General features: G+C 41.3%; 1 protein-coding gene across 10 annotated transcripts in view; it reads right to left on the bottom strand.

The window, feature by feature from the left end:
• LRRC7 (leucine rich repeat containing 7) overlaps positions 1-24438 on the bottom strand; it is a 342753-nt gene that overhangs the window by 165871 nt on the left and 152444 nt on the right. For all 10 annotated transcript variants that reach the window (XM_075067709.1, XM_075067704.1, XM_075067702.1 and 7 more), the window contains 2 exons: positions 17721-17810; positions 9089-9145 (listed from right to left, as the gene is read on the bottom strand). In XM_075067709.1, the coding sequence (XP_074923810.1) occupies positions 9089-9145; positions 17721-17810 (147 nt within the window). The remainder of the gene's footprint in view (positions 1-9088; positions 9146-17720; positions 17811-24438) is intronic.

The raw sequence follows: 24438 nt of genomic DNA, 5'->3' as shown, positions 1-24438 counted from the left end.
TGTAGAGTCAAACCTTATTCTTTTAACAGCTGCACTTTTGAGATTCTTCTCTTTGAAACAATGTTTGGTAAGTAGGTTCAAAAAGATATGAACACAGACAGATACAGGATTAGACCAGTTGTGCTAGGCACTTTACAATCATATAGATATAGAAAGACACAGGTTCCCTACTCCAGTGATCTTACAATCTAATTTCAGACAAGGTACACTAACTGACATTATAAATAAGAGGGGAAATGGAGAATAAAGGGTAATAGTGAGATGAATAGGCATTTACATAGGCTAAGAATGTACACAACTGATGGTTACACACTTTTACATAAAATATAACAGCAAACTCCACCTATCAGCACACACGTGGGTATGCTATCTAGCCACTGAGGATCAAATGCATTACTTTTGGTGAGACACTGTCCTTTATTAATAATAATCTGCTAATATACTTTTAGACTTCATACATCAGCATAAATGTCAGCAGTGAAAATGGTCCAGTCAAAAATACCAAGACCAAATTGTGTATGGGCACTATGTAAGTTCACAACTTGGGAGGAATGGGAGAAGCACTCCCATTCCTTGTATCCCCTCACAGTTTCTGGATAATAATGGCAATCTCTTGGTCACAAGGAACGCACAAGGCTATTATCCACAGTGGCTCTTGCCAGATTGAACAGATGGGGCAAATAAGGTCACAGAAAAAAAAAAGAGTATGCTGAATCTTGTAATTATGTGGCATAATGTTTGCATTCTTTTAGCTCTGCAAAGCATTGTGTCTGATATAGGCATTGGACCTGCTTCATAGCAGAGTGTTGCACCTGTTCATAATCCTTAATGAGGGCCAATGCCTTAAAGGCACAATTGATCCCAAAGTGCTGTAACTATACAATGCTGTAGTCTTATAAATGCCTCTTTGTAATGATTAATGATCTAATATGTCTAGTACAAGTTTTAATGTAGACTGAATTAAAAATATTAAATACATAATTCATCTAAAATGTTAACAGCCAGGAGATTGCTTAGTTACATACAGAATATGTACCACTAATTTCAATTTATTTTAAAATAATATATTCGACAAAATCTATTTTTATGTGGTGCATCATGTGTTTTATTAGACGGAAGAAATAAAACAGTAAACATCAAGGCTTTTTATAGCAATAATAGCACAGCAAAATAAACCAACCTACTTTTTCTCTGTTTCATGTTTTCATATTTCATATTAATCTTCTGTTGAAAAAAACCCCTATTTTTCAGTTTATAAAATAGTAATAAAGCTGAATCCATTTAAAGGAATATCTATTAGCAGAATACCTAGTTAAAAGAGGAATTTGTATGTGCATCAAACATGAGTAGTGTAGAACAACCCTTTTATTAATAATAATGGACAAAAAAGCACATCAAGGAACCAAAAAGGGAAGCACCTACAATATAAGGGCTATTTGGTCTGTCAGAGAAGTAGTCTCTGTGTGTCAAATATGTACCTATTCAAAAGCAGAGAACTTTTTGCATAAAACCATTATGATTCTAGCAAGTGTATATGAAAATCACATCTCAATAGTCAGACTGTATATAATAAAAGAATAAAGCTACAGTCTCATCTGTATTGAAAACCTTGAACAAAAGATTGCAAATTATGGGATGGATCTGGGGCACTGCAGACTGTAGTTGCAAGGACACACTCCAAACATAGGACATATTTTGTAGCATCTTGTTTCCTAATGCCACATCTTATTCTACATATCAGTCTAAAGGTAAAGAGTTCTGAGAAAGCAATTTTTGCCAACTTCTTTAATTGTAATTGTATAACAATGTTGGCATATAAATTTCATTTACAAAACAATGCACAGTGCCATACAACTAATCTTGTAGGCAAGCTTTGGTCATGTCGTGAAGTACTTACTCATTGACTTCAATGGGACTGTTTAAGAATATTCAACCTGTTCAGCACTAAAAGACTAGTCCTGACATTTTCTCTGCAAGAGGCATAAAAATCTCTTTAGCCTTTCTAATAATCTGCTTCTGATGCAGAAGTCTTTTCATATGTGGAACTCCCAGCAAAATCGAGGTAACATCTTAGTTTATATATTATACAAAGTGCAAAAATATAAATGAAAAACAATTGAGAGAGAAAGAGAAGTGTATTTAATTGCTTTTTTCTTTACTAGCTATTACTTCTATACAAATGATATACTACATGTGTGGGTGCCTCTCATTTTGCCAAAATATTGTATCCCGCTGCACTCTGGCAGTTCTACTCAATTGTGTAAGATCATGTTGCTCACTAAGACCTGGAGGCTCAAGACCCCTAACACTGTTACACAAGTATGAGTGTTTCACAGTTAATTATGTAATTTACTTATATAATAATATCACTGTATCATTCTCCATAGCCCTGGGTCCAGGATGTACATGAAAACTAACATATTAAAATAAACTTTCCATAATAAAAAAAATAGCACGAACACCCGTACTGCCAAAACTAAAGTAGTAAATAACATCATTACAATCAATAGTTAATTAAATGCTTGATCAATAGGACGTGCTCTGCACTGCTGTATAAACAGTGGTAAACTCAGGCTCTGGCAGATCCCCAAAGAGAGTGACTTCCATTTTAGGGAACCTTTATTAAAGTTGCACCATCTCCAGTCGTCAAAAGAGTGCATATACAGACTGTCAGAAAATTCACCTTAGCTGATCTGAATTGTCATGGTGGATGTGGAGAGAGGCAGTGTTTAAGGTAGCTGGGTCCTAAACTACATCACAATTTACATAATAGAACCAAACCTCCTGACGTGCACTAAGAACCATATGAGAAGCCAGTGCAGTTCTGATTAATGTGCTGCTACATTCTCCTCTAGCTAAGTGTGTGAGTGATCTCCGTGATGGGTAGGACCAATAGAAATCATTGCAATAGTGCACCCTGGAGGTAGCAAGGCCTGGATAACTATTATAAGGTCCACAATATCAAATAAAGGCTTTCATCTCCTAGATCACTACGGATGACAAAAATGTTACAAGCAAGCAAGCATTTACTACCTTGTACTCTAGAACAGACAGTAGCTCCAAAGGCACCTTAAAAGTGCACACCTCTTAATAAAAGTGTTATAATTTTTCCCTAGCAATTTATCAAATTGCTTCCCCTATCAACCTACATTCCTTTCCCCCTCTCCCCCACCCGGATTGAGCTTCAGCCTTCTCACTGTCACATAGTTCCCAGACTCAGCTAGGTATTCGGGAAGCAAGGACGCCGCATAATCTTTTCTGATACAAAGTAAGTTACATACTGATGCCACCACAGCACAAAGGATCTGATCCAAAGTCCACTGATATCAACAGAAATATTTCCACTGACTTCAGTGAGATTTGGATTGGGCCAAAATATCTTACATGGGGCTGTCCATAAATTATGTAACAACAATTCTGCATGTTTGTTTCACTGTTACAAGGGGTAGATGGGTTTTGAAAAATCACCAAAAAATGTGTTAGTTGATTTATGGAGAGCACAGTGGCTTCACATACACATTACACAAGAAAGGGTAACAGACTAGAACCCTACAGGACCATATGTGAAAGGGCTGTTGGAGTGAACAGGATTAACACAACTATTTTGAGATTAAATTTCCAAGGACTGATAAAACAAGGAAAGATTTAATTTATTCCTGGATGGTGATGATTTTGTTAGCCACTGCTGTGCAACGTACAACTTTAGTTGCTGTTTAGGTCACTGTTTCCATTGCCCTGTGTTCTGTATTTACCCCTACCTCTTTTTCGGGAGTGTGTGTGCTAACTTCTAACATTCTTAGGATGATTAAAGAGGAATTATATTTTTGTATAAATAGAATCAAGAAATAGTTATCTTGTTTATTTTTCTAAGCCAAAAGATGGCCCTGTGAAATAGTTTGTAATGTTGCTTAAAACAGGGAGATAGTTTGAGTTTCATAATTATCGGTCAAAACTCAAACTATTCAAAGCATTTAACAGATATAACAAAGAAAAAAATATATTTTTGTAATTTCATTATGTATCGGTTTAGGTCACTAATATAATATTAGAAGTGATTTTTCAGTATTGGTCAATGATTTCTATACTGCTTCCAATCTCCTAATATTTCCACATGTTAAAAAGCTCATAGCAAGAAATATAAATATTAACTAAATAAGCCAAATGAGACAAAAATGAATGATTAATTTACAGTAAAAATCCTGTCAGAATGTTTGTACGAAGTACAATGCAAATTAATTAAACAAGGAAAAAAGATTATATTTTATAAATCTAACTCTGTAATGTTTTCTGTCAAAGAAATTACTGTAGACAAAAGACAGGAACACCAAATACTATCTTTTAAAATGAAAAAGATATTTACTAATCCATATACAACAGATCAGTTTCATATATTATTCTGACTGTTCTATAGGCCTGTTAAAAAGGATTATGAGATATATATTATTTAAAAAACACCTTTATTGCACATGCATCAATAATTTCCATCAGGACAGCGTCCAGAAAAAAACTGGAATGTTTGGGCATGCTTTCAGACACCATCAGTCCTTCTCTGATAATCTTAAAACAACAGAGAAAAAGAAAGCACTGAGCATTTTCATGTAAATTGTAGTAAATAAATATGCTGGAGATTTATTGCTTGCATAGAAAGCCACCTTTCAGCAAGGTACACTAAATACAAATAAGTTAATATCCCTTCATAGTCAGTTACCATGGATACTTTTTACTCAATAGAAATCATGAACTGTGAACTTGCATGATATATTGCAATCGTTAAACTACAATAAACAAAAAAGTACTTCATACTTATCTATGCCAAGAATCCAAATATTTGCTTCAAAATACAGTATCAAATACAGCTGTGAGGACATGCAGAATTTCAAGTATCTTCTACTCTCCTATATCTATACCTAAAATGTTTTTTCTAAATTATATTTAATATAAAAATAGAAAAAAAAAACCAATAAGGCAATCCAGCTCCTATTATTAGGAAATCAATAGAAGCTGATTTAAATGGAAGCGTGGTCAGACAACATGTTTAAAAAAATATATTCAAAACTACATTTCTCAAAATGAAATTCTCTTTTCGCTCCTTTTCATGCTTCGCCTTCCATTAGAATCATTCAAGTAATTTCCATCTACAACCAGATTCTCTTACTCAATAGTGTACTCAATCTTGATCATCAAATTCTTTCATCAAATCGCTGAATGAAAATGTTAGCCTTTCAAGTCCGTAGATGAAAGATCCAGATGACTTTTTGTACAGCTGTGTTAAGGAATATTTTGATTTATAATACTACTACTTTTAACGGATAGACATGCCTTTCATTTAGACACTGTATACTGGTCATAATAATGCTACTTTTATTTCCCGAGCAATGCATTCAACTTGAGGCATTTCTCTTTGGCTGTAACACAACAACTTTGAAACACCATTGATTTTGGTGCAAATCAAAACACTAGAAAAGCCTGCATTCCCTTAATCCACCCTACCCCCGCCACAATTTCCGTGTGTGCCACATTCCCACAACCCTCTGTTTCACAGACTCCACCAATAGTACTCACCCATTCCCTCATGACAGGGCCTATTGTCTTATGGTCTTCAGCTACCTGTTATTTTCTATACATACCCCAATTAACTGTGCTGAATTTGAGCAAAGCATAAGATGGAATTCACCTACTAATCTGGAAACAGGACAAGGGGTTGCAGCGTATCCCTCCAGCTGCTACTGCAGCCTATGTTTTAATGGGAGCCAATCCACTATACTGGGACATCTCATTTGTTCCCTTACACAGAAAACTCTTCTATGGCATAAAGGTGGTGCAAAGGCAACCTTACATAGCCACCATATCTACAGTCCCAAAGTGAAGTATAAATGAACTTTTGCCAATGTCCTCCACCTCAGGTGAATTTCACCTTATAACATTTCCTAATGTAGATTTCCCACTTTTCCTATAGTCTTAGCTACAACCTTCAAATAAGTCATTTACATAGGGAAATAATATTTATTTCCAGCTCTTATTAGCAGGGTATATAGATACTTTCTACCATAGAAAAGAGCAGAGGACATATATGGACAACTAGAATTTCCTCACTGTTTTACAAGAGTCAGTGCAGCATTCACAAAGCCAGAAATGTCTTATCCACATCATTCTGTTTACGAAGCAAATAACTATTGGAAAAACACAGTGTGGGAATAAAACTATACCTATCAACCTCAGAAAAGTATTGTTTCATTGTTTTGAAGTACTGAAGCTATTTAGTTATTAAGAACACAAGCTACACTGTGAATCTTCTAAATAGAATCACCAACCTAGAAACTAGAAATTTGCCTGTAAAGCATAATTCATTATAGAAATAAATACATACATACATACATAGTGATAACTGGCCAAGTTTATGAAGGCCCTACACTCAACTTAGTGGTATTTGTCTGTCTGTAATGCAATAACTTTTGAATGCTGCATCCAATCAATTCCAAAATTCCAGGGGAATGTTCTAAGCGTCAATAGCCAGAACTCTATTGATTGTAATGAAAATCAGAAAACCAAAAAGGGAAAAATGGAAGACACACGAAGCCCCTGCCAACTCTTTAGCATAGCCACAGCCTCAAGCATCTCTGTAATAAGACTGGAAATAAGATGTTCAGACTGGAAATGAAGAATAAAATTTTAACAGTGAGAGTAATCAACATTGGAACAATTTGCCACGGGTCATGGTGGATTCTCCATTACTGAGAATTTTAAAATCAATATTAGCTGTTTTTCTAAAAGACATGCTTTAGGAATTATTTTGGGGGACTTCTGTGACCTGTGTTATACAGGAGGTCAGACTAGAATGATTGTAATGGTTCTTTCTAGCCTTGGAATCAATGAATTATCTATAGACCAAAGAACTTCCCTATTGTACTCATTGCCTCATAACAATGCTCCTAACTCATTTCTGTTAACCTTCCCAAGAGAGTTTAACATGTTGATACCCCAAACTACTTATTTCCTGGGCAGAAAGAAGAATAATGATGGGGCAGGGAGAGGAGGAAGGGAGAATTGGGGTTTGCACACAGCCATTGGCATGGGAGTAGAATGGAGGACACTGGTCTGGGACATAGAGAACCCCTGATGGGGAGAGATGAGGAAGGGGGCTGACAGAGACACTAGCACAAGGGTGAAGTGGACATGAGGGTGAAATGGAAATAGAAAGAAAAAATGGGAGGCAGACAGAGCTCTTGCCATCGGGGTGCAGAGGAATGGGAAAAATGAGGATTCACATTGAACCCCTGTCATGGATGGAATGAGTGACACTGTCATGGGGGGCACACAGAATCCCAGGTATAGGGGTAGGGGGAAATAGGAGGCATGGGGTGAAAAGGGGGGAATAAGATTGCACACAGCATTCCTGTAAGGGAGGGGGATAGGGGACCTTCAAACAGAGAAAGGGAAGCCACAGAGCCCCACAGAGTAGAGGGGAATGGGGCACACAGATTCCCTGGTGAAGAGGAGGTTGGAGGACTCTGGTATGGGAGGATGGGGGAAATGGGGAACATAGGGGAAAAGAGGGGAAGATTGAGGGAACCTGGTATGGGAGAAGAGGGACACACAGCGCTCCTGGCATGGGAAGAAAGTGGAAATGGGGTGCACACAATGTACTGGTATGTCAGGGAGAATGGGGCACACAAGCAACTGTGGTGGGTGGATATTGTGGGGTTGCAGGGAATCCCTGAAAAAGAGGGGATGGCAGGGCAGTACACAGGGAGTCTGTGGGGAATAGAGGAGAGGAGAATGTGTGTGTACTCCTTACATGCCTCCATTCCCATCCAGGAGCTCCCTATAATACAATAAGCCCTGGTGTGTATGATAAGAACAGCCTATATGAGCTATGAAATATGTGACTCCTTAGCATTAATTGTGACAGCACACAATCTGTACCCAATCCTGCAACTGAAGTCAATGGCAAAACTCTCCATTGACTTCAATGGAAGTAGGACTGAGCCAGAGATATAGACTACCATTGATAGCATAAGTTCTATTGGAGGGAGCTGATCCTGCATTCTTGAACACTCAAAACAACCACTGACCATCAGTAGCTGGAAAGGATAAAAAACAATAAATGATTGTGTAGCATGTTTACAAGGAGTTGCTGATTGTTACAGGAGTTTCCTGCCTGTTGAAAATTTGCATTTTATTTTAGTCCTTTGTACAAGAGGTTGACTTCTAAAAAATTGGTCTAGTGTACAGGAATAAATGTTGCCTTCCAGGTCATGTAAATCCTCAATGGCTGTACATGTACTTTGTTGGACAGGGCCCATATTTTAATGCCTTCTCAGTAACAGTATAACATCTTGTTTCTTTTACCAAAGTTATATGATTTCTAGAAGAGTGGACATAGTTTATACAGAAAAATTACTCCTAACTATTGTTAAAAATCTCCTTTCAACCTCAGAAAAATGTTACCTTCCTTTAGAAAACACCAGGGACAAATTCTGCCCTCAGATACCTACCCACTGAAAGCAATGAGAACTGTATCAGACAAATGAAGGCAAATGTTCCCCTTAAAATCTCTAATGTTCAAAAGGTATTTTGATATGTGCATTTCTTTTTAAAAGTGCTGCTAATAAGGTAAATTAAGTAACATATAATGGGACACTAGCAAGGTTTGACAAATACTGATTTTCAACAAATTACTGAACTGTCAGCTATCTTATAAACGAAGTATTGTTGACTAAGGTAAGATCACAAGTGTTTTGCCCTAACTTTTGCATCCTTCATTGGCCAATTTTGTTTATATTTTTGATTTTAAAATGATGCATATTGAATTATACATATTAATTTGTGAAGTAATGTTTTACCTGTCTCCATATGCGATTTGCTCACCATGTCCATGCACAACTTGCATGCACAACAACTTCTTGTCTAACATATTCCATAAATATGTAGTTTCTTTACAGAACAGAAAAAAAATAACTTACATAAATATAACTTACATAAAAATAACTCAACCAGATTGCACAATTATCAGTGGAAATATCTTACATTGTTTGTGAACTTCAGGACAGAACTTAGTTTAAAAAAAAACCCATTAAGTCTCACTTACTTTGGTAGAGTTTTCAAATGATTTTCTCTTAACTCCAAGATACGCAATTTGACAAGTCTAGAAATATCAATATAAAACAGTATGATTAATACATTCCAGTGAGAAAATACTTCTGAAACCAGTTAGAATTACTGGAGAATTGTTTATTCCAGTACAAAAAGATTTAGCCACATATTTGCATTATATTATTTTTATGTACCTGGCCAGTCTCTGCTGGAAAGTACTACCACAGGAGTCGGCAACCTTTCAGAAGTGGTGTGCTGAGTCTTCACTTATTCACTTTAACTTAAGGTTTCGCGTGCTAGTAATACATTTTAATGTTTTTTAGAAGGTCTCGCTCTCTAAGTCTATATTATATAACTTATAATTGTTGTATGTAAAGTAAACAAGGTTTTCAAAATGTTTAAGAAGCTTAATTTTAAATTAAATTAAAATGCTGATCTTATGCCACCAGCCCACTCAGCCCACTGCCGGCCTGGGGCTCCATTCACCTAGTTTGGCAGTGGGCTGAGTGGGGCCTGCGGGACCCCGGTTGGTAAGGGGACGGCAGCCAGGACCCGAGACCGGTAGCGGGCTGAGCGGGGCCGGCGGCCAGGACCCCAAACTGGGGGTGCAGGTGGGAATGTGTGTGTGTGTGGGGAGGGTGCAGGAGCTCCCGTTTAGTGCTCAGGGTGGGGGTTGGGATGTGGGGGGGTGCAAGAGTCAGGGCATGGATTGTAGGGGGCTGGGTATGTGTGGGGGGTGCAGGATCAGAACGGGGGCTGGAAGTGTGTGAGAGGGTGCAGGAGTCAGGGTGTGGGATGGCTGGGTATGTGTGGGGGATGCAGAAGTCAGGGCTGGGGTTGTGGGGGGTGCAGAGATCAGGGCAGAGGGCTGGGCGTAGGGGGGGTCAGGGCAGAGGGCTAGATGTGGTGGGGTTCAGGGGTCAAGGCAGAGGGCTAGGATGCTCGGCTCGTGGGGGTGCTCCCAGCACCCTGCCATTAGCCACTCATGGCATGGGGCTGAAGGGGATATGCCCCGATTCCACCCCTTTCCCCAGGGCTCCAACTGTCCCCACATCTTCTGTACCTCCTCCCCGGAGCAGCAAGCATGCTGTGGCTCCGCTCCTCCTCGCAAGGGTGATCAGCTGATCGGCACAGGGAAGGAGAGGAGGAGGGGCAGGAAACCACCACACTGGGGGAAGAAGCAGGGGAGGGGGCAGTTTGGCTGCTGGCAGGACCAAGTTTCTGCCTTCTGCCCCCACAGGAGAAAGCAGTGAGTGGAGGGGCTGAGTGGGGCCAGGACCCCGGCAGACAGCAGGTAGCAGTGTGCCATTAAAAATCGGCTCGCGTGCCATCTTTGGCATGTGTGCCGCAGGTTGCCAACCTGTGTGTCAGTTGCTAGAAATAATTCTAAATCAATTTTTGATGATTATTCAAACAGGAGAAATATGGTAAAACTTAATTTACCACAAATATTTCCAGTTCTGTTACAGTAAACAACTTCAGCTCAAGTTGCATCAACCTTTGATTACTGACAATATGTTTTGGTCTGGAAAATCATGAATACCCATGTAAAAGGATTAAAATTGTTCAAAATATTTAGAACACTTACACAGATGCATGGCATTTTGAATGACTGTTCACAAGTTTACACAATTTTTTGTAGAGATCATAATTTCTTTTTGCATTTTTGGGCCTTGATCCTACAACTGACTGCACACAGGCAGACTGTTACCCCAACACAGATCCCCACTGACTTCTATGGGATTGAAGCACAAACCTGTAGTTTGCCATGAGCATAAGTGCTCTGTTGAATTAGGGTCTCTATACTGCAGAAATTTACATCTTCAAAACATTGTGCAAATATTAAATAATGAATACTCATAACACCTTTTGAGGTAGAACAGTAAGTTCACAAATGGAAAAAAACTGAGACAAAAACAGGGACACACAAAATGGGGGTTGAGGATCCAGGACTAGAACTCAAGAGTTTTTGGCTCTAAGTTCCAGTGCTCAGCCATGGTGACCATCAAATGCCACCCATTGACTTCAATGGACTTCAAATCATGCTGTTATTTTTGGGTTCTTGTATCTTAGACCATTGTTAACCCTAATGGTGAAGGGTATAGGAGCCAAGGGATCTTTACTCCTGACCCAACGTCCTACAATTTCAGCTGTAGAGAATCTGTGGAGTGTTAACTTTTGCAATAATTAGGACTGCAAATAAAGCCTAATTATAAGCTCAACTGCAAAAAGTGAGATAAAGTTCATAAGATGTCATGGTAATCTATTACAATAAATGTAGATGGGGAAAGGTGCAAAAAAGAGACAAAGACTGAATACGTTCAAACAAAAAGGTCTCCTGATATTATAATTCAAGGACTGTGTTAAAATCATGCCTGGTAGACAAAGAACAATGTGAGACCAGAAATCAATTAACCAAAATTATTGTGTCTGAAATTAGTTCTAATTGGTGGATAAAAGAATGAGAGAATGGGCTATTCCACCCAACACTCCCTTTTGAGGTTCTTTAAAAAAAAAAAGGGAGAGAGACTTTCAGGGGGAATACAGATGGATGGATGGAGGCTACGCATGATAATGGCTTACTTAGTCTCCACACCCTCTTACACCAATGTGTCCTTTTCATTTCCTACCTTATTTCTTTTCTTTTCTCTCTCGCATTTTCCCTTCTGTCTAGTATGAGTCTGACTTAGCTGACCAGGACTGTATATTTTTCACTACTGTAAGCCTGTGGCCAGATAGAGGCAGCAAAATGCAATTCTCTAAACAACAGACACTGGCACAAGTTTGCCAGGTCTTGGAGTGGCTGATAAGACTGCATGCTGGGCCTATGTTTCTCAAGAAGTAAGTTGCAAGTGAGTCTCAACACGAGAGACACAAGCTGCATTTTCTATCTGAGCTGTTATTTTCTTTCCCCTTTTGTGTTTGTCTTGTTTTGGCTTCTAGGAAACAGGATTGGAACAAAAACAGCTCCAGTCCATCTTAACTAACTTCTTCTCTTTTCCTCTGAAAAAATAATTATTATTACCATTTTTAATACCATCTAAGAGACTGTCAAACAAGGGGATTTTTCCTTCTAAAAACTCTTCAGATAAAGAGAAAGGGAACAAGGGATTGTTAAAATTAAAGCCTTATTTAAAACTTTACATTTCAAGTACTTTAATTGTCTGTCTTCTTTTCTGTATCCTTAATAAAAGGTTAAAAAAAATGATGCATTTGCCAAGGTACTATGTGGGCTGAAGTCTCTATATACCAAACCACAAACTGTGTTTAAAACTGTAATGTTGGACAGTTTCAGGGTCATGTTAACACTTTTTGACTCTTTGGGCCCATATGCTAAATTGAAACAACAGAATTCTCTAAGTGATTTGGGAGCATGCAAAATTTGTACCAAGCGTTGTCTTCCCATGACTGACTGATTCCACTCTGCTCAGGCCTGAACTTAGTAAAGGATTCTGTTAAACTGAGTTAACCCGCATAATTCTTTTGCAAGTTTGCCACTCCTAAGTAGTGAGGCCATCCAAAAGCCATGCCACTGAAATCTTTAGTTTACACCACACTATCCTTTCTATATATGCGATGGGAAGATATTTCAGAAAATTTTAGAGGGTTTTTGAGTGATTTTTTTTGATATTTTTATACCCCTCTACCTCTAAAGTCAGGCTCCCTAGATACCACGAGTCTAACTGTACAGACCTCTGAGGGAAGGAAAACAATCAAAGTGCATGATAAATACAATATGTACCATATATTGAGGGGATATCCCTGTGGTAAACTGCAGAAGCATGTCATGCATATATTTTCTACTGATCTTTGACCACATTGCCTGCCCTCCACATAAAACCATCTTTCTTGAGATTTACTCAAATATTTCAAACCCCAGAGTAAGCTAAATCAGCCAACATTTTTCTTCCTGTTTCTCTTTAAGCGGGAATTTTTTCTCAAATTACTCCTGTCCAAAGCCCAGGACTGGTAAGATTCAGTTCCGGGTCAGTATTTTGAAGTAAAAAAATGTAGCAGCTTAAAATTCAATACCTCATTATCCCGCAGAGCTAGAAAAAGGTTTAATACCATTGGAAAGAGAAATTCCCAGATTACTACTGCTAGAACAGGGCCTCACCCTCCCTGATTGAACTAACCTCGTTATCTCTAGCTTGCTTGCTAGCATATATATACCTGCCCCTGGAAATTTCCACTACCTGCGTCTGAAGAAGTGGGTATTCACCCACGAAAGCTCACGCTCCAAAACATCTGTTAGTCTATAAGGTGCCACAGGATTCTCTGCTGCTTTTACAGATTACCAATGGGACCCAGCATTTACTTCCTAAGATAGCATACTCTGAAGTAATGACTTTTTTATGTACAGAAAAACTATTTTAAATTATTATCAGATCTTTTATGGCTCCCTCTGAGCCCTGTACAATCAGACTCATGGTAACTAAGGCAACCAGCTTTATATGCAGAAGGTTACCAGAAATACTACCAATACATTTTTTTAAAAAATAAATCTCAAAAGTATTCCTAAAACTTTTTTTCTGAAACATATTTTGCAGCTTACAAAAAACATGAAAGATTTTGTCAACATTCATCTGCATAATTAACCTGTGGCTTAACCACTCATGAATAGTATGATCATCCCAAACCCATACTGATAAAACCTTTATACCGCACCACCATGTGTGAAAATTTCTATATCGGGGTGGGCAAACTATGGCCCAGGGGCCACATCCAGCTCTTCAGACACTTTCATCCAGCCCTTGAGTTCCCAGCTCCTGCGTGTAGGAACCACAGCCAATGGGAGCTACAGGAATGGCGCCTTCTCGTAAGAGCCAGATGGGGGACATGCTGCTGCTTCTGGGAGCTGCTTGAGGTAAGCACCGTCCAAAGCCTGCACTCCTGACCCCTCTTGTGTCCCAACCCCCTGTTCCAGCCCTGATCCCCCTGCTGCCCTTGAACCCCCTTGGTCCCAGTCCAGAGGACCCTCCTGCACCCCCAATCCCTCATCCCCAGCTCCACTCCAGAGCCCGCACCACAAGCAGGAGCCCTCATCCCCTCCCACACTTTAACCCCCTATTTCATGAGCATTCATGGCCCATCATTCAATTTCCATACCCAGACGTGGTTCTCAGGCCAAAAATGTTTTCCCACCCCTGTTCTATATCCTCAACACATAAGGTAAGTGTACTTTACATATTTACTGTACGTACACAATGTATGGTAATACAGGGTGAAATCCTGCAATCCTTACTCAAGCAAAACTTCCCTTGATGCAATAGTTTTATTTAAATCCGGACTTCAGGATTGGGCCTACGATTGGTTACATTGAAGTGGAAATCCAAACAGAGATGCTGGCAATATCTTGAAATTAGCCTGTCTCTTTCAGCAGTCATTGGAGTGGCCACACTGCACACCCAGAGAGCAGAACAGAAAAAAGTGAAATAACAAACAGTGACGATTTATTCAGTCCAAACACCATTAAAATTACTGTGTGGTCAATCATAGCTAGTGCTGTCTGCCATCTACCACAAAGCATTCAAGAACTGTGCAGACACTGCTGGCCAACTTCAAGGCAGTTTCCAAGGGTAGCGTGTGCAATAGTGCATTTCCAACATCCTTATTGCCAACACTGAAACTGTATTTGCTACCCTGTTTCTGCAGACTCAGCTTTTTTTTTGGTTTTTTTTTTTTTGTTCTTTTTGTATTGTTTTTTTTTTAAGTTCACCTGCTTCAATCTTCTTTTATTTCCTGATTTTTCCCCCTGCCTTGGGTTTTCTGCTTTTTTCTATTTTCTCGCTTTGTCTTTTCTTCTACTCTGTTCATTTCTTCTCTTATTCTCTAGCAATCGTCTACATTCCCTTTTTCCTCTCTCTTTGCCTCACTTTCACATTCTCTACTTTGGCTCACTCGTTGCCACACGACATTTTTCTCTTCATCTTCCTTGGACTGGCAAGCCCTTGGATTCTCACCAGATGAAGCAACCAGAAATAAGGGACCCTGATCAGAACAGACCTTACTTTGTTCCTTTTGGCCATTAAAAGTAAGGCAGCCATTTTGGTAAAGGACAAGCAAAGAGAAACAAACACTGGCCACTTGAGAAGCTGTGATTCAACAGTGATATTGCATGTGAAACAAGTTTGCTTACACCAGTGCTGGCACACGCTAGCTAGTTCTTGGTGGGTCATCAGTCTAACTGCTTTGGATTCTGACTTGTCCTCTGCTTGGCACTATTTCTCTCTTCCCACATTCCATTTCTTCCTAACTCAGGCGACTGGTCTACACTACGCAGGTTAAATCCGATTTAAAGAGCGTTAATCGATTTAACGCGTGTAACCGTTCCACACTAACAATGCCCTATATCGATATAAAGGGCTCTTTAAAATCGATTTTCTGACTCCTCCCCGACAGAGGAAGAGTAGCACTAAATTCGATCTTAACATATCGGGTATTACGCGTTAGGGCGTTGATCTGTTGGACGGAAATCGACGAGTATTGGCCTCCCGGGCGAGGTTCCCCACAGTGGCACTACTGAGTGCCCTCTGGACAGCAAATTCTGCAACTCGGGTATGCAGCGGGGCAGGTAAACAAGAAAGGGGCCCCTCGGTGCGAACTTTTGAATTACATTTCTGTTGCCAGCGTGGAGCTCTGATCAGCACGTCGGGTTGGCGATGCAGTGCTCAATCAAAAAGAGCTCCAGCATGGACCGTATTGGGAGATACTAGATCTGATCGCTGTATTGGGTAGACAAATCTGTTGTATAGAGCTCCGTTACAGAACACGATAATGCCAAAGCGTTTGAAAAAAAATCTCCAGGAATACACACTGTGCTCGTTGACAAGCGTTAACGGGAAGCCAGGGGACTCAAATGGACGCTCGATGGATTGGAGGGAAGTACTGAGGGACCCAGCTATCCACATCCCAGCAGTCTCTGAAAAGCTATTTGCCTTTCTTGGCTGACTGCTGCCCACTGTCTGTGGTTTCAAACACAGTGTCTGAATGGTCAGGAATCGCTCCTCAGTTTCGCGCCGCAAAAAGGCCCCACCAGCCACCACATGAAGAAAAGGGAAAAGAAATCATTTTCTTGACTTTTTCAATGTCACCCTATGTGTTAATCGAATGCTCTGGTAGACGCGTTATGCTGCCAGCATGTGAAGAGCAGTACCGCTCCTCTCCCCTCCCTGTGGTAGACGGCTACAATAATTGACTATATCCCGCGTTGCCGATTCATGCCCGTGAGTGCTCCTGGTTGGCCTCAGGTTGAGGCTGGCCGGCGGGCGCTCTTGTAGTGGTTAAATGGGAATGATCCCATTACTCCACGTTAGATGGTACAGAACGGCTTCTGTATACTGTCTTCTATCATAGCAAGCTGCTGGTGCTGAGCTTCTATCAGCCCTCTCCCTTTCCTGTTGAAAGAAAATTCCGTACTACTGGCTGTCATTAGCCCCGGGAAGGCTGCCCTCCCGCTCATTTATGTCTCATAACAAGTTCTCTGTTTTCTTTATTCCTGCATTCTTTGATAACTTCATGACACAAATGGAGGTTGGGGTGTGGTCGAGGGGGAGATCCTTACTTGCCACGACTAGTAGCCAGAAGGTTGGGCGAGCAGGGAGAGCAATGGGAGAGTGTTGCAGCGGGCCACCCCCTGTGATACTGGCACGGAGCAGCTGTGCTCTCTATACCATTGGTCCTCATAATACACTCTTGCCCCTGATTCTAGGCTACCCACAATAGACCAAAGGAGGATGAGCTCGATCTCCCATTTAAGTGAGTCAATTCCAATTTTGCTTTTTGCATTGCGCCCCGCTACCTCCATCTAATGGGGCACTCATGATGCAGCAGACAGTAAAGACGGGGAAGAGGATACCTTCTCTCATTGCCAGTTTTCTCCGGTCCTTAGACGGTACAGAATGACCGTAACTCCTTCGTTGCTATCCATATGCAAAAGCAAGTGAATGCTGCTGTTGAGCGCTGGAATATCGCCTCTTCTCTTCCGAGGCGATCCAGTACAATACGTGGATGCCGGAAAAAAAAAAAAAGCTGAACGGTCGCCCATGGTCGGCTATGGCGTCTGCCAGGGCAATCCAGGGAAATATAACCTGGACAATTTGGTATGTCTCATCTATCGAGCCGTAAGGTTGTCAGCTGGGATGTTTCCCGGAGGAGGAATACTGATGACATTTCCCAGAACCACCCGCGACAATAGATTCAACCCAGAATTCCAGCGGGGGGACTGCGGGAAACTAGGTGGATAGCTACGGAAGAGCTACCCCACATACAATGCTCAGAAATCGACGTTAGCCTCGGACGTGGACGCACAACGCCGAATTACTGTGCCTAGTGTGGCCACATGAAATCGAATTTATAATATCAGTTTTATAAAACCGATTTTAGCTAATTCGATATTATCCCGTAGTGTAGACGTGGCCTCATTTAATGGCTCCCCACTACTCAGGATCTCTTCCCCAACCTCCCAGCTGAAACCAGTTCGACTCCTACCTCCTATCATTCATCAAAACTGGATTGCAGAGACTAACAATCATATTTTTGTTTTTCATGCATACTGCTTCTAAATGATCTTTTAAAACTAAATTAATTGCTTGTGAAGCGGTAATGTGGTTTAACAATTAACTTACCTTCCAAAGTTAGCTGGAAGAAACTCCAGAAAGGCATCATTTAGGTAGAGCTGGGTCAAGTTTAGAAGCTGCGTGAAACCATCTGGCAGCCTAAAAAGAAGTTAAAGATTTAGTCCTTGAATCTGAGTTGCTATAGAAACAATGTAAATGTAAATCACTAAGGAGAACATGGTAAGTTCTCCACCCTCACACCCCTTAGCTACTCAGCTTATGAAAAAGAAAAATTTATTGAGAAACTTGTTACAGATGGCATTTTTGTTTGTTATTAAAACAAATAGCACACAACTTCTCCCTGTTACTGTCACAGGATTAAATATATGTGCCTGACACATTAAAGCGGCTTCATCCTTCTCTCCTGTCCTATTTTAAGCTTTTTATCAGAGGATTTTTTTTTTTACTGAAATGGCAAGCATATGCTGAGTGTTTCACTTTTCATAACTTCTTGAATGGGGCTCTATTTCTCTATGACATAGCATGTCTTTTGATGATAAAGGTAATAATGTAATTGTATATATATTAGGGCTGTCAAGTGATTAAAAAAATTAATCACATGATTAATTGCACTGTTAAAAACAATAGAATACAATTTATTTTAAATATTTTTTGATGCTTACTACCTTTTCAAATATATTAATTTCAATTACAACACAGAATACAAAGTGTACAGTGCTCACTATATTTTTTATTACAAATATTTGCACTATAAAAAACAAAAAAATATATTTTTCAATTCACCTCATACAAGTACTGTAGTGCAATCTGTTTGTCATGAAAGTTGAACTTACAAACGTAGAATTCTGTACAAAAAAACTGCCTTCAAAAAGAAAACAATGTAAAACTTTAGGGCCTACAAGTCCACTCAGTCCTTCTTCTTGATCAGCCAATCACTCAGACAAACAAGATTGGGTACAATTTGCAAGAGATAATGCTGCCAGCTTCTTGTTTACAATGTCACCTGAAAATGAGAACAGACATTCTCATGGCACTGTTGTAGATGGCACTGCAAGATATTTTAGCCAGATGCACTAAAAAGATTCATATATTCCTTCATGCTTCAACCACCATTCCAACCATGCTTCCATGCTGATAACGAGTTCTAATTGATAACGATTCAAAGCAGTGCAGGCTGATGGATGTTCATTTTCATCATGATGAGTCAGATGCCACCAGCAGAAGGTTCATTTTCCTTTTTGGTGGTTTGGGTTCTGTGGTTTCTGCATCAGGGTGTTGCTCTTTTCAGACTTCTAAAAGCATGCTCCACATCACGTCCCTCTCAGATTTTGGAAGGCACTTTGGATTTTTAAACCTAGGGTGAGTGCTGTAGCTATTTTTAGAAATCTCACATCGGTACCTTCTTTGCATTTTGTCAAATCAGCTGTGAAAGTGTTCTTAAAACAAACGTGTGCTGGGTCGTCATCCAAGAGTGCTATCACATGAAATATATGCACAATGTGGGTAAAACAGAGCAGGAGACATATATTTTTCCCCCCCAAGGAGAACAGTCACAAATTTAATTGACACATTTTTTTTAACATGCATCATCATCATGGAAGCATGTCCTCTGGAATGGTGGCCAAAGCACGAAGGGGCATATGAATGTTTAGCATATCTGGCATGTAAATATGTTGCAACACAGGCCACAAAAGGGCCCAGTGAATGCCTGTTCTCATTTTCAAGAAGTGGTCTGATCCTGTTGCTGCTGAGAACTTTGGGCTCATTACTGAGCTGAGTCATGCTGAGAGGAGGGAAACAAAGGTGGCTCACAGACAAATCTCCCAACCCTGGGCCAGCTCAGGTGAACTAAACTGGCCCTCTGCATAACTTAGAGCAGCCACTGGGCTGCTGGGTAGAACAGTCTCCTAGGGTAAGTCTACACTGCAATAAAATTCCTGGAGCAGTAAGTCTCAGAGCCCAGGTCAATTGACATAGGTTTAAGCTCGTGGGGCTCAGGCTGTGGGTCTAAAAACTGCAGTGTAGACATATCCCTAGAGACCTTTCAATTGGCCCCCACCCACAAGCAACCTCCTGGCATCAGATGAAATCAAGAGAGACTGGCACAAAATAAACTATGCTTGCCCAGGACTACCCCTATTGGGGGAATAAGCATCCACTCCTATATGGCAGCTTTAAAGCTACAACACGTTGCAGAATGCATAACATTTTCAACCTGGTGGCATGCAAACCCAGTCACTGTTTGGGCAGAATGGAGTTATCTAGGTATATTGGCTAGGCAACCCAAGGAAATTCCATACAACAATACATTATTTAGATAATACTGAGGTGGGAAAATTAAGCATTTAGCCACTGACTTTAACGAGATTTCAATTGTTCTGTTGGACTGAGCCATTGTACTCAACACCATGCAGAACTGAGCCCATTAAATAGAAAGTTTTATACCTCAGAATAGTTAAAAAGATGATACAGATGCCAAGCCAAACAATGTCTCTTACATTATCTCTTACAATTTTTTATCATCACACTATAATCTGGCAATTATTCAATGAACACTAGCATACATTTTAAAACAATCTACCACACCATATATTCTGTATGAACTAGGGGCCTGATTGGAGAAACCCTTATTCACATGACAGTCCTTACATAAGTCAGGGTTTGCAAGATTAGGCACTTATTTTTCAAAATCTGATCATTTAATTTATAACCAGTTTTAGGTTTCAGATTAATACAGGAATGAAATTTGAGTCCTTGGACATATAACTCAATTAACACAAGATTTCATCTTTTTTTTACATCAGTGTTTCATTTCAAGTGTCTTCATAATACGCTATAGGGCAAATCATAATATATAGATCAATAACTCAGTAAGCTCCATTGCATTTTCTGTCAAAGGTTAATAACCTCAAAGCTACATTTATAGACTTTAAAATCCACAATCATCAAAAGAACATATATGTACATTTAAAATGGCACTGTATTTTAGAACAAAACATTGGATAATAAAATTTACTGCAGGAAACCACACAAATATACCATAAAACAAGAAATTACATTTAATGAGCACCTGAAACAAATGCTATTACCAACATTTCAGCCATCTCTTTTTTTCTAGCTTGTACAGTACCTATACGATAATCTTAGACCCTGATTTTGCAGTTGTGCTTGTGTATAAAACCCATTAATTTGAATGTCATATGTTATTAAAGAGCTCTCTGCTTATCTGTTGCATCTATTGCATACTAACTAGTAACTCATTACCATAGCTGGTGTTTTAAAATGTTTAAACATCCATTTTGAATGAGAGTGAGTGTGTGTGTTCGAAAATGACTTTTCCTTTTACTCATGCTTCCAGCAGTTGATGACACCAGGCATCAAAAATAGTACGATACTGCATTCTTTATTGCTTGGTATGTTTAGGTTATCAGTTTTTACAGGGGAAAAGTAGAAAATCTTAAACTCAACACTTGGGTCTTGACCCTTCCAAAGACCTATGAACAAATCTGTAAATCTTTGCAGGATTGGGACCTTGGAAGAATAAAAACAGAAAGTTACTTACTGTAACTGGAGGTTCTTTGAGATGTGTGGTCCCTATCTGGATTCCAAACGTGGGTGTACATGCATGCCATGTGCCAGAACTGTTCACAGTAGTGTCCACTGACCCGCACATGCATCGACCACATGGTGCATCAGATGCTTTAAGAGGCCATGAGGGTCAACGCCACTCCAGTTCCCTCTTACCAGGCAGTAGCAAAGCCCAGAGCAGAGGGGATGGATAGTGGGACTGAAATCCAGATAGGGACCATACATCTCAAAGAACATCCAGTTACAGTAAGTAATCTCTTCTTCTTCTTCATGTGATGGTCCCTATGTGGATTGCAAACACGGGAGAGTAGCAAGTAGTACTCAGTGCGGAGGCGGGTGCAAGGGCTCTCCAGAAGTCAGTCAAAAGGATGGCATAGCAAACAGCCGCATCTGCCACCACGGTAGGTTGAGGCATAATAAGTGGTAAAGGTTTGGACGGAGGACCAAGTGGCTGCCTGGCACCTGTCCTGCCATAGGACGTCTGCAAGGAAAGCTAACATGGCAGCATGAGACCACATGGAGTGGGCTGAGACTCCTTGCAGGAGGTCGGGGGGGGAGCCAAATGGAGCATAACAGTCCACAATGCAGCTGGAGATTCAGTGGGAGAGACGTTGCGATGAGAGAGCGTGAAGCCTCAAAAGCAGTCAACGATGGCGAGGAAGAGACTAGGGGAGGCACAGAAGTCACGGGTGTGCTGGAGGTAGAAGGCTAGTGCTCAGCAGACATCGAGGGTGTGCAGCATGCACTCCCTAAAGGAGGCATGTGCTTAGATTGAAAGGTGGGTCAGTGTACACACTGGTTGAGGTGGAATGGGGAGACCATTTTGGGAAGGAATTTGGGATGAAGGCATCCACCTTGTCACGGTGGAAGATGGTGAAGGGCAGTCCCACCATCATGGCTACCAGTTCACTGATGCGCTGTCTGGAGGTGATGGCAACCATTGCCTAATCCCACCAGATCTTGTGCAGGACCTGGGGAAGCAGGAGAATTTTGGAGGGGGAGAGACATAACAGAGCACATTGGTCCAGAGAATGAGAAAGGCATCTCCCTGGCAAAGAGGTCCCATCAAGGCATGCCCCATTGGGAAAAGATGGAGCAGATCGTGGATTTCCTACTCATGATTGGCATGGAAGAAATGACTGAGCTCATCCGTTAGGAAGTTGCTCAAGCCGGGAAGGTGTACAGCATGGAGGGTGATGCTGTGCCGGAGACACCAATTCCAAAGGTGAATGCCCTCCACACAGGGAGAGCGGGACCAGACCCGCCCTGGTTGTTGACATAGACAACCGCCACCATGTTGCTGGACAATACCTGGACATGGCAGGAACAGAGGAGTGGCAGAAAGGCCTGGGAGGCAAAGCGAATGGCACTTGGTTCCAGGATGTTGATGTGCATCCTTGCCTCTTGGGGTGACCAGAGGCCCTGGGCCTGCAACTGTCCCAGTGGGCTCCTCAGCCCACTAGTGAGGCATCAGTGGTGAGAGTGGAGCGAAGCATAGGATGTCCGAACGGAATGCCCGTGAGGACTGTGGATAGGTTACACCACCAGGACAGGGAGGACAGGTGAGGGAGGCAGGGAATGAGCAAGCTTAGTGAGAGCGTCCCTTTGCAGGTCATAGGTTGAGCATAGCTACAGTTGGAGGCAATGCATATGCAAGCGAGTAAATGGAGTGATTGCTCTACAGGCAATCATCTGGCCTAAGAGAGAGAAGCACTGGCAAATGCGCATGCATGATCGGTGGTGTAGTTGTGCAATAAGAGCAGTACGGGCAGCAAAGCAGTGTGAGGGGACTGGTAAGTAGCACAGGGACAAGGTCAGAAAGATGACCCGTGCCACCTGTAGGTAGGGGCGGAGGTATAGAGGCCCAGCAACTAGAGGGTGACCCAATAGTCCCTCCGTCTCTCCTTAACGATTCATCAGTTTGGTCACCAAAGAGTTTTGGTTATCAAAAGGGAAGTTCTCAAGTATGGTTTGGACCACCTTCAGGGAACCGCGGGACTGCAGCAAGAAGCGACAGCAGAACACCAGTCCAGAAGCCACGGAGTGAGAGGCAGTGTCAGCAGCATCGACTGCAGCTTGAAGGACTACCTTGGCCACTAATTTGTGCTCGTCTCAGAGGTGTTGAAAAAAACCGGTTACCCACTTTTTCATAACTGTTGTTCTTTGAGATGTGCTGCTCATGTCCATTCCATTCTAGCTGTGCGTGTGCCCACGTGCACAGTTATTGGAGATTTCTGCCTTACCCGTATCCATAGAGTCGGCCATGGTGCCCTCTGGAGTGCTGCATTCAAGCGGTGGTACATCAGGCACTGCCAGCCCTACACCCTCTCAGATCCTTCTTACCGACAGCTCCAACAGAGGGGCAGGAGGACGTATAATGGAATGGACATGAGCAACACATCTTGAAGAAAAACAGTTATGAAAAGTTGGGTAACCTTTTTTTCTTCTTTGAGTGCTTGCTCATGTCAATTACATTCTAGAGTGACTCATAAGCAATCTCCAGAGGTGGGCTAAGAGTTCACAGTCTAGCCGCTTGCAATACTGCTCTGCCAAAGCCAAGGTCATTTCAAGCTTGCTGGGTAAGCATGTAATGACATGAAAACATGTGGATAGATGACCAAGTAGCAAGACGACAGATTTCTTGGATCGATACCTGCGCCAGGAAGGCTGCTGATTATGCCAGCACCCTCGTTGAGTGAGCAGTCACGATCACTGGCAGAGGCACCTTTGCCAGCTCATAAGCAACAAACAACTGCACTGACTTACGGAACGGCTTCATTCTGTCTATGTAGAAGGCCAGCGCCTGCCTGCAGCCTCATTCTTCATCTGACACATGAAGCTTGGGACAGAAGACTAGTAAGTATATGTCCTGACCAGTATGAAATGGGGAAATGACCCTGTGCAGAAATGCTGGGTGTGGGCACAACTGGACTGTATCCTTGTAGAAGACTGTATAAGGCGGTTCCCAGCTGAGCGCCCTGATCACAGGCACCTTGGAGGCCACAGTTATAGTGACCAATAAAGAAACCTTCCAGGAGAGAAGCAGGAGGGAGCAGGAAGCCAAGGATTCAAAGGGAGGACCCATGACCCTTGACAGCACAAGATTCAGGTCCCAAGGGGAGACTGGGTCCCGGACGTGTGGGTAGAGATACTCCAGACCTTTCAAGAACTGCTTCGT

The sequence above is a fragment of the Chelonoidis abingdonii genome, chromosome 7 (genome assembly GCF_003597395.2).
Source record: "Chelonoidis abingdonii isolate Lonesome George chromosome 7, CheloAbing_2.0, whole genome shotgun sequence".
Classification (NCBI taxonomy): Eukaryota; Metazoa; Chordata; order Testudines; family Testudinidae; genus Chelonoidis; species Chelonoidis abingdonii.
This window is presented reverse-complemented; position numbering and strand designations above follow the sequence as displayed.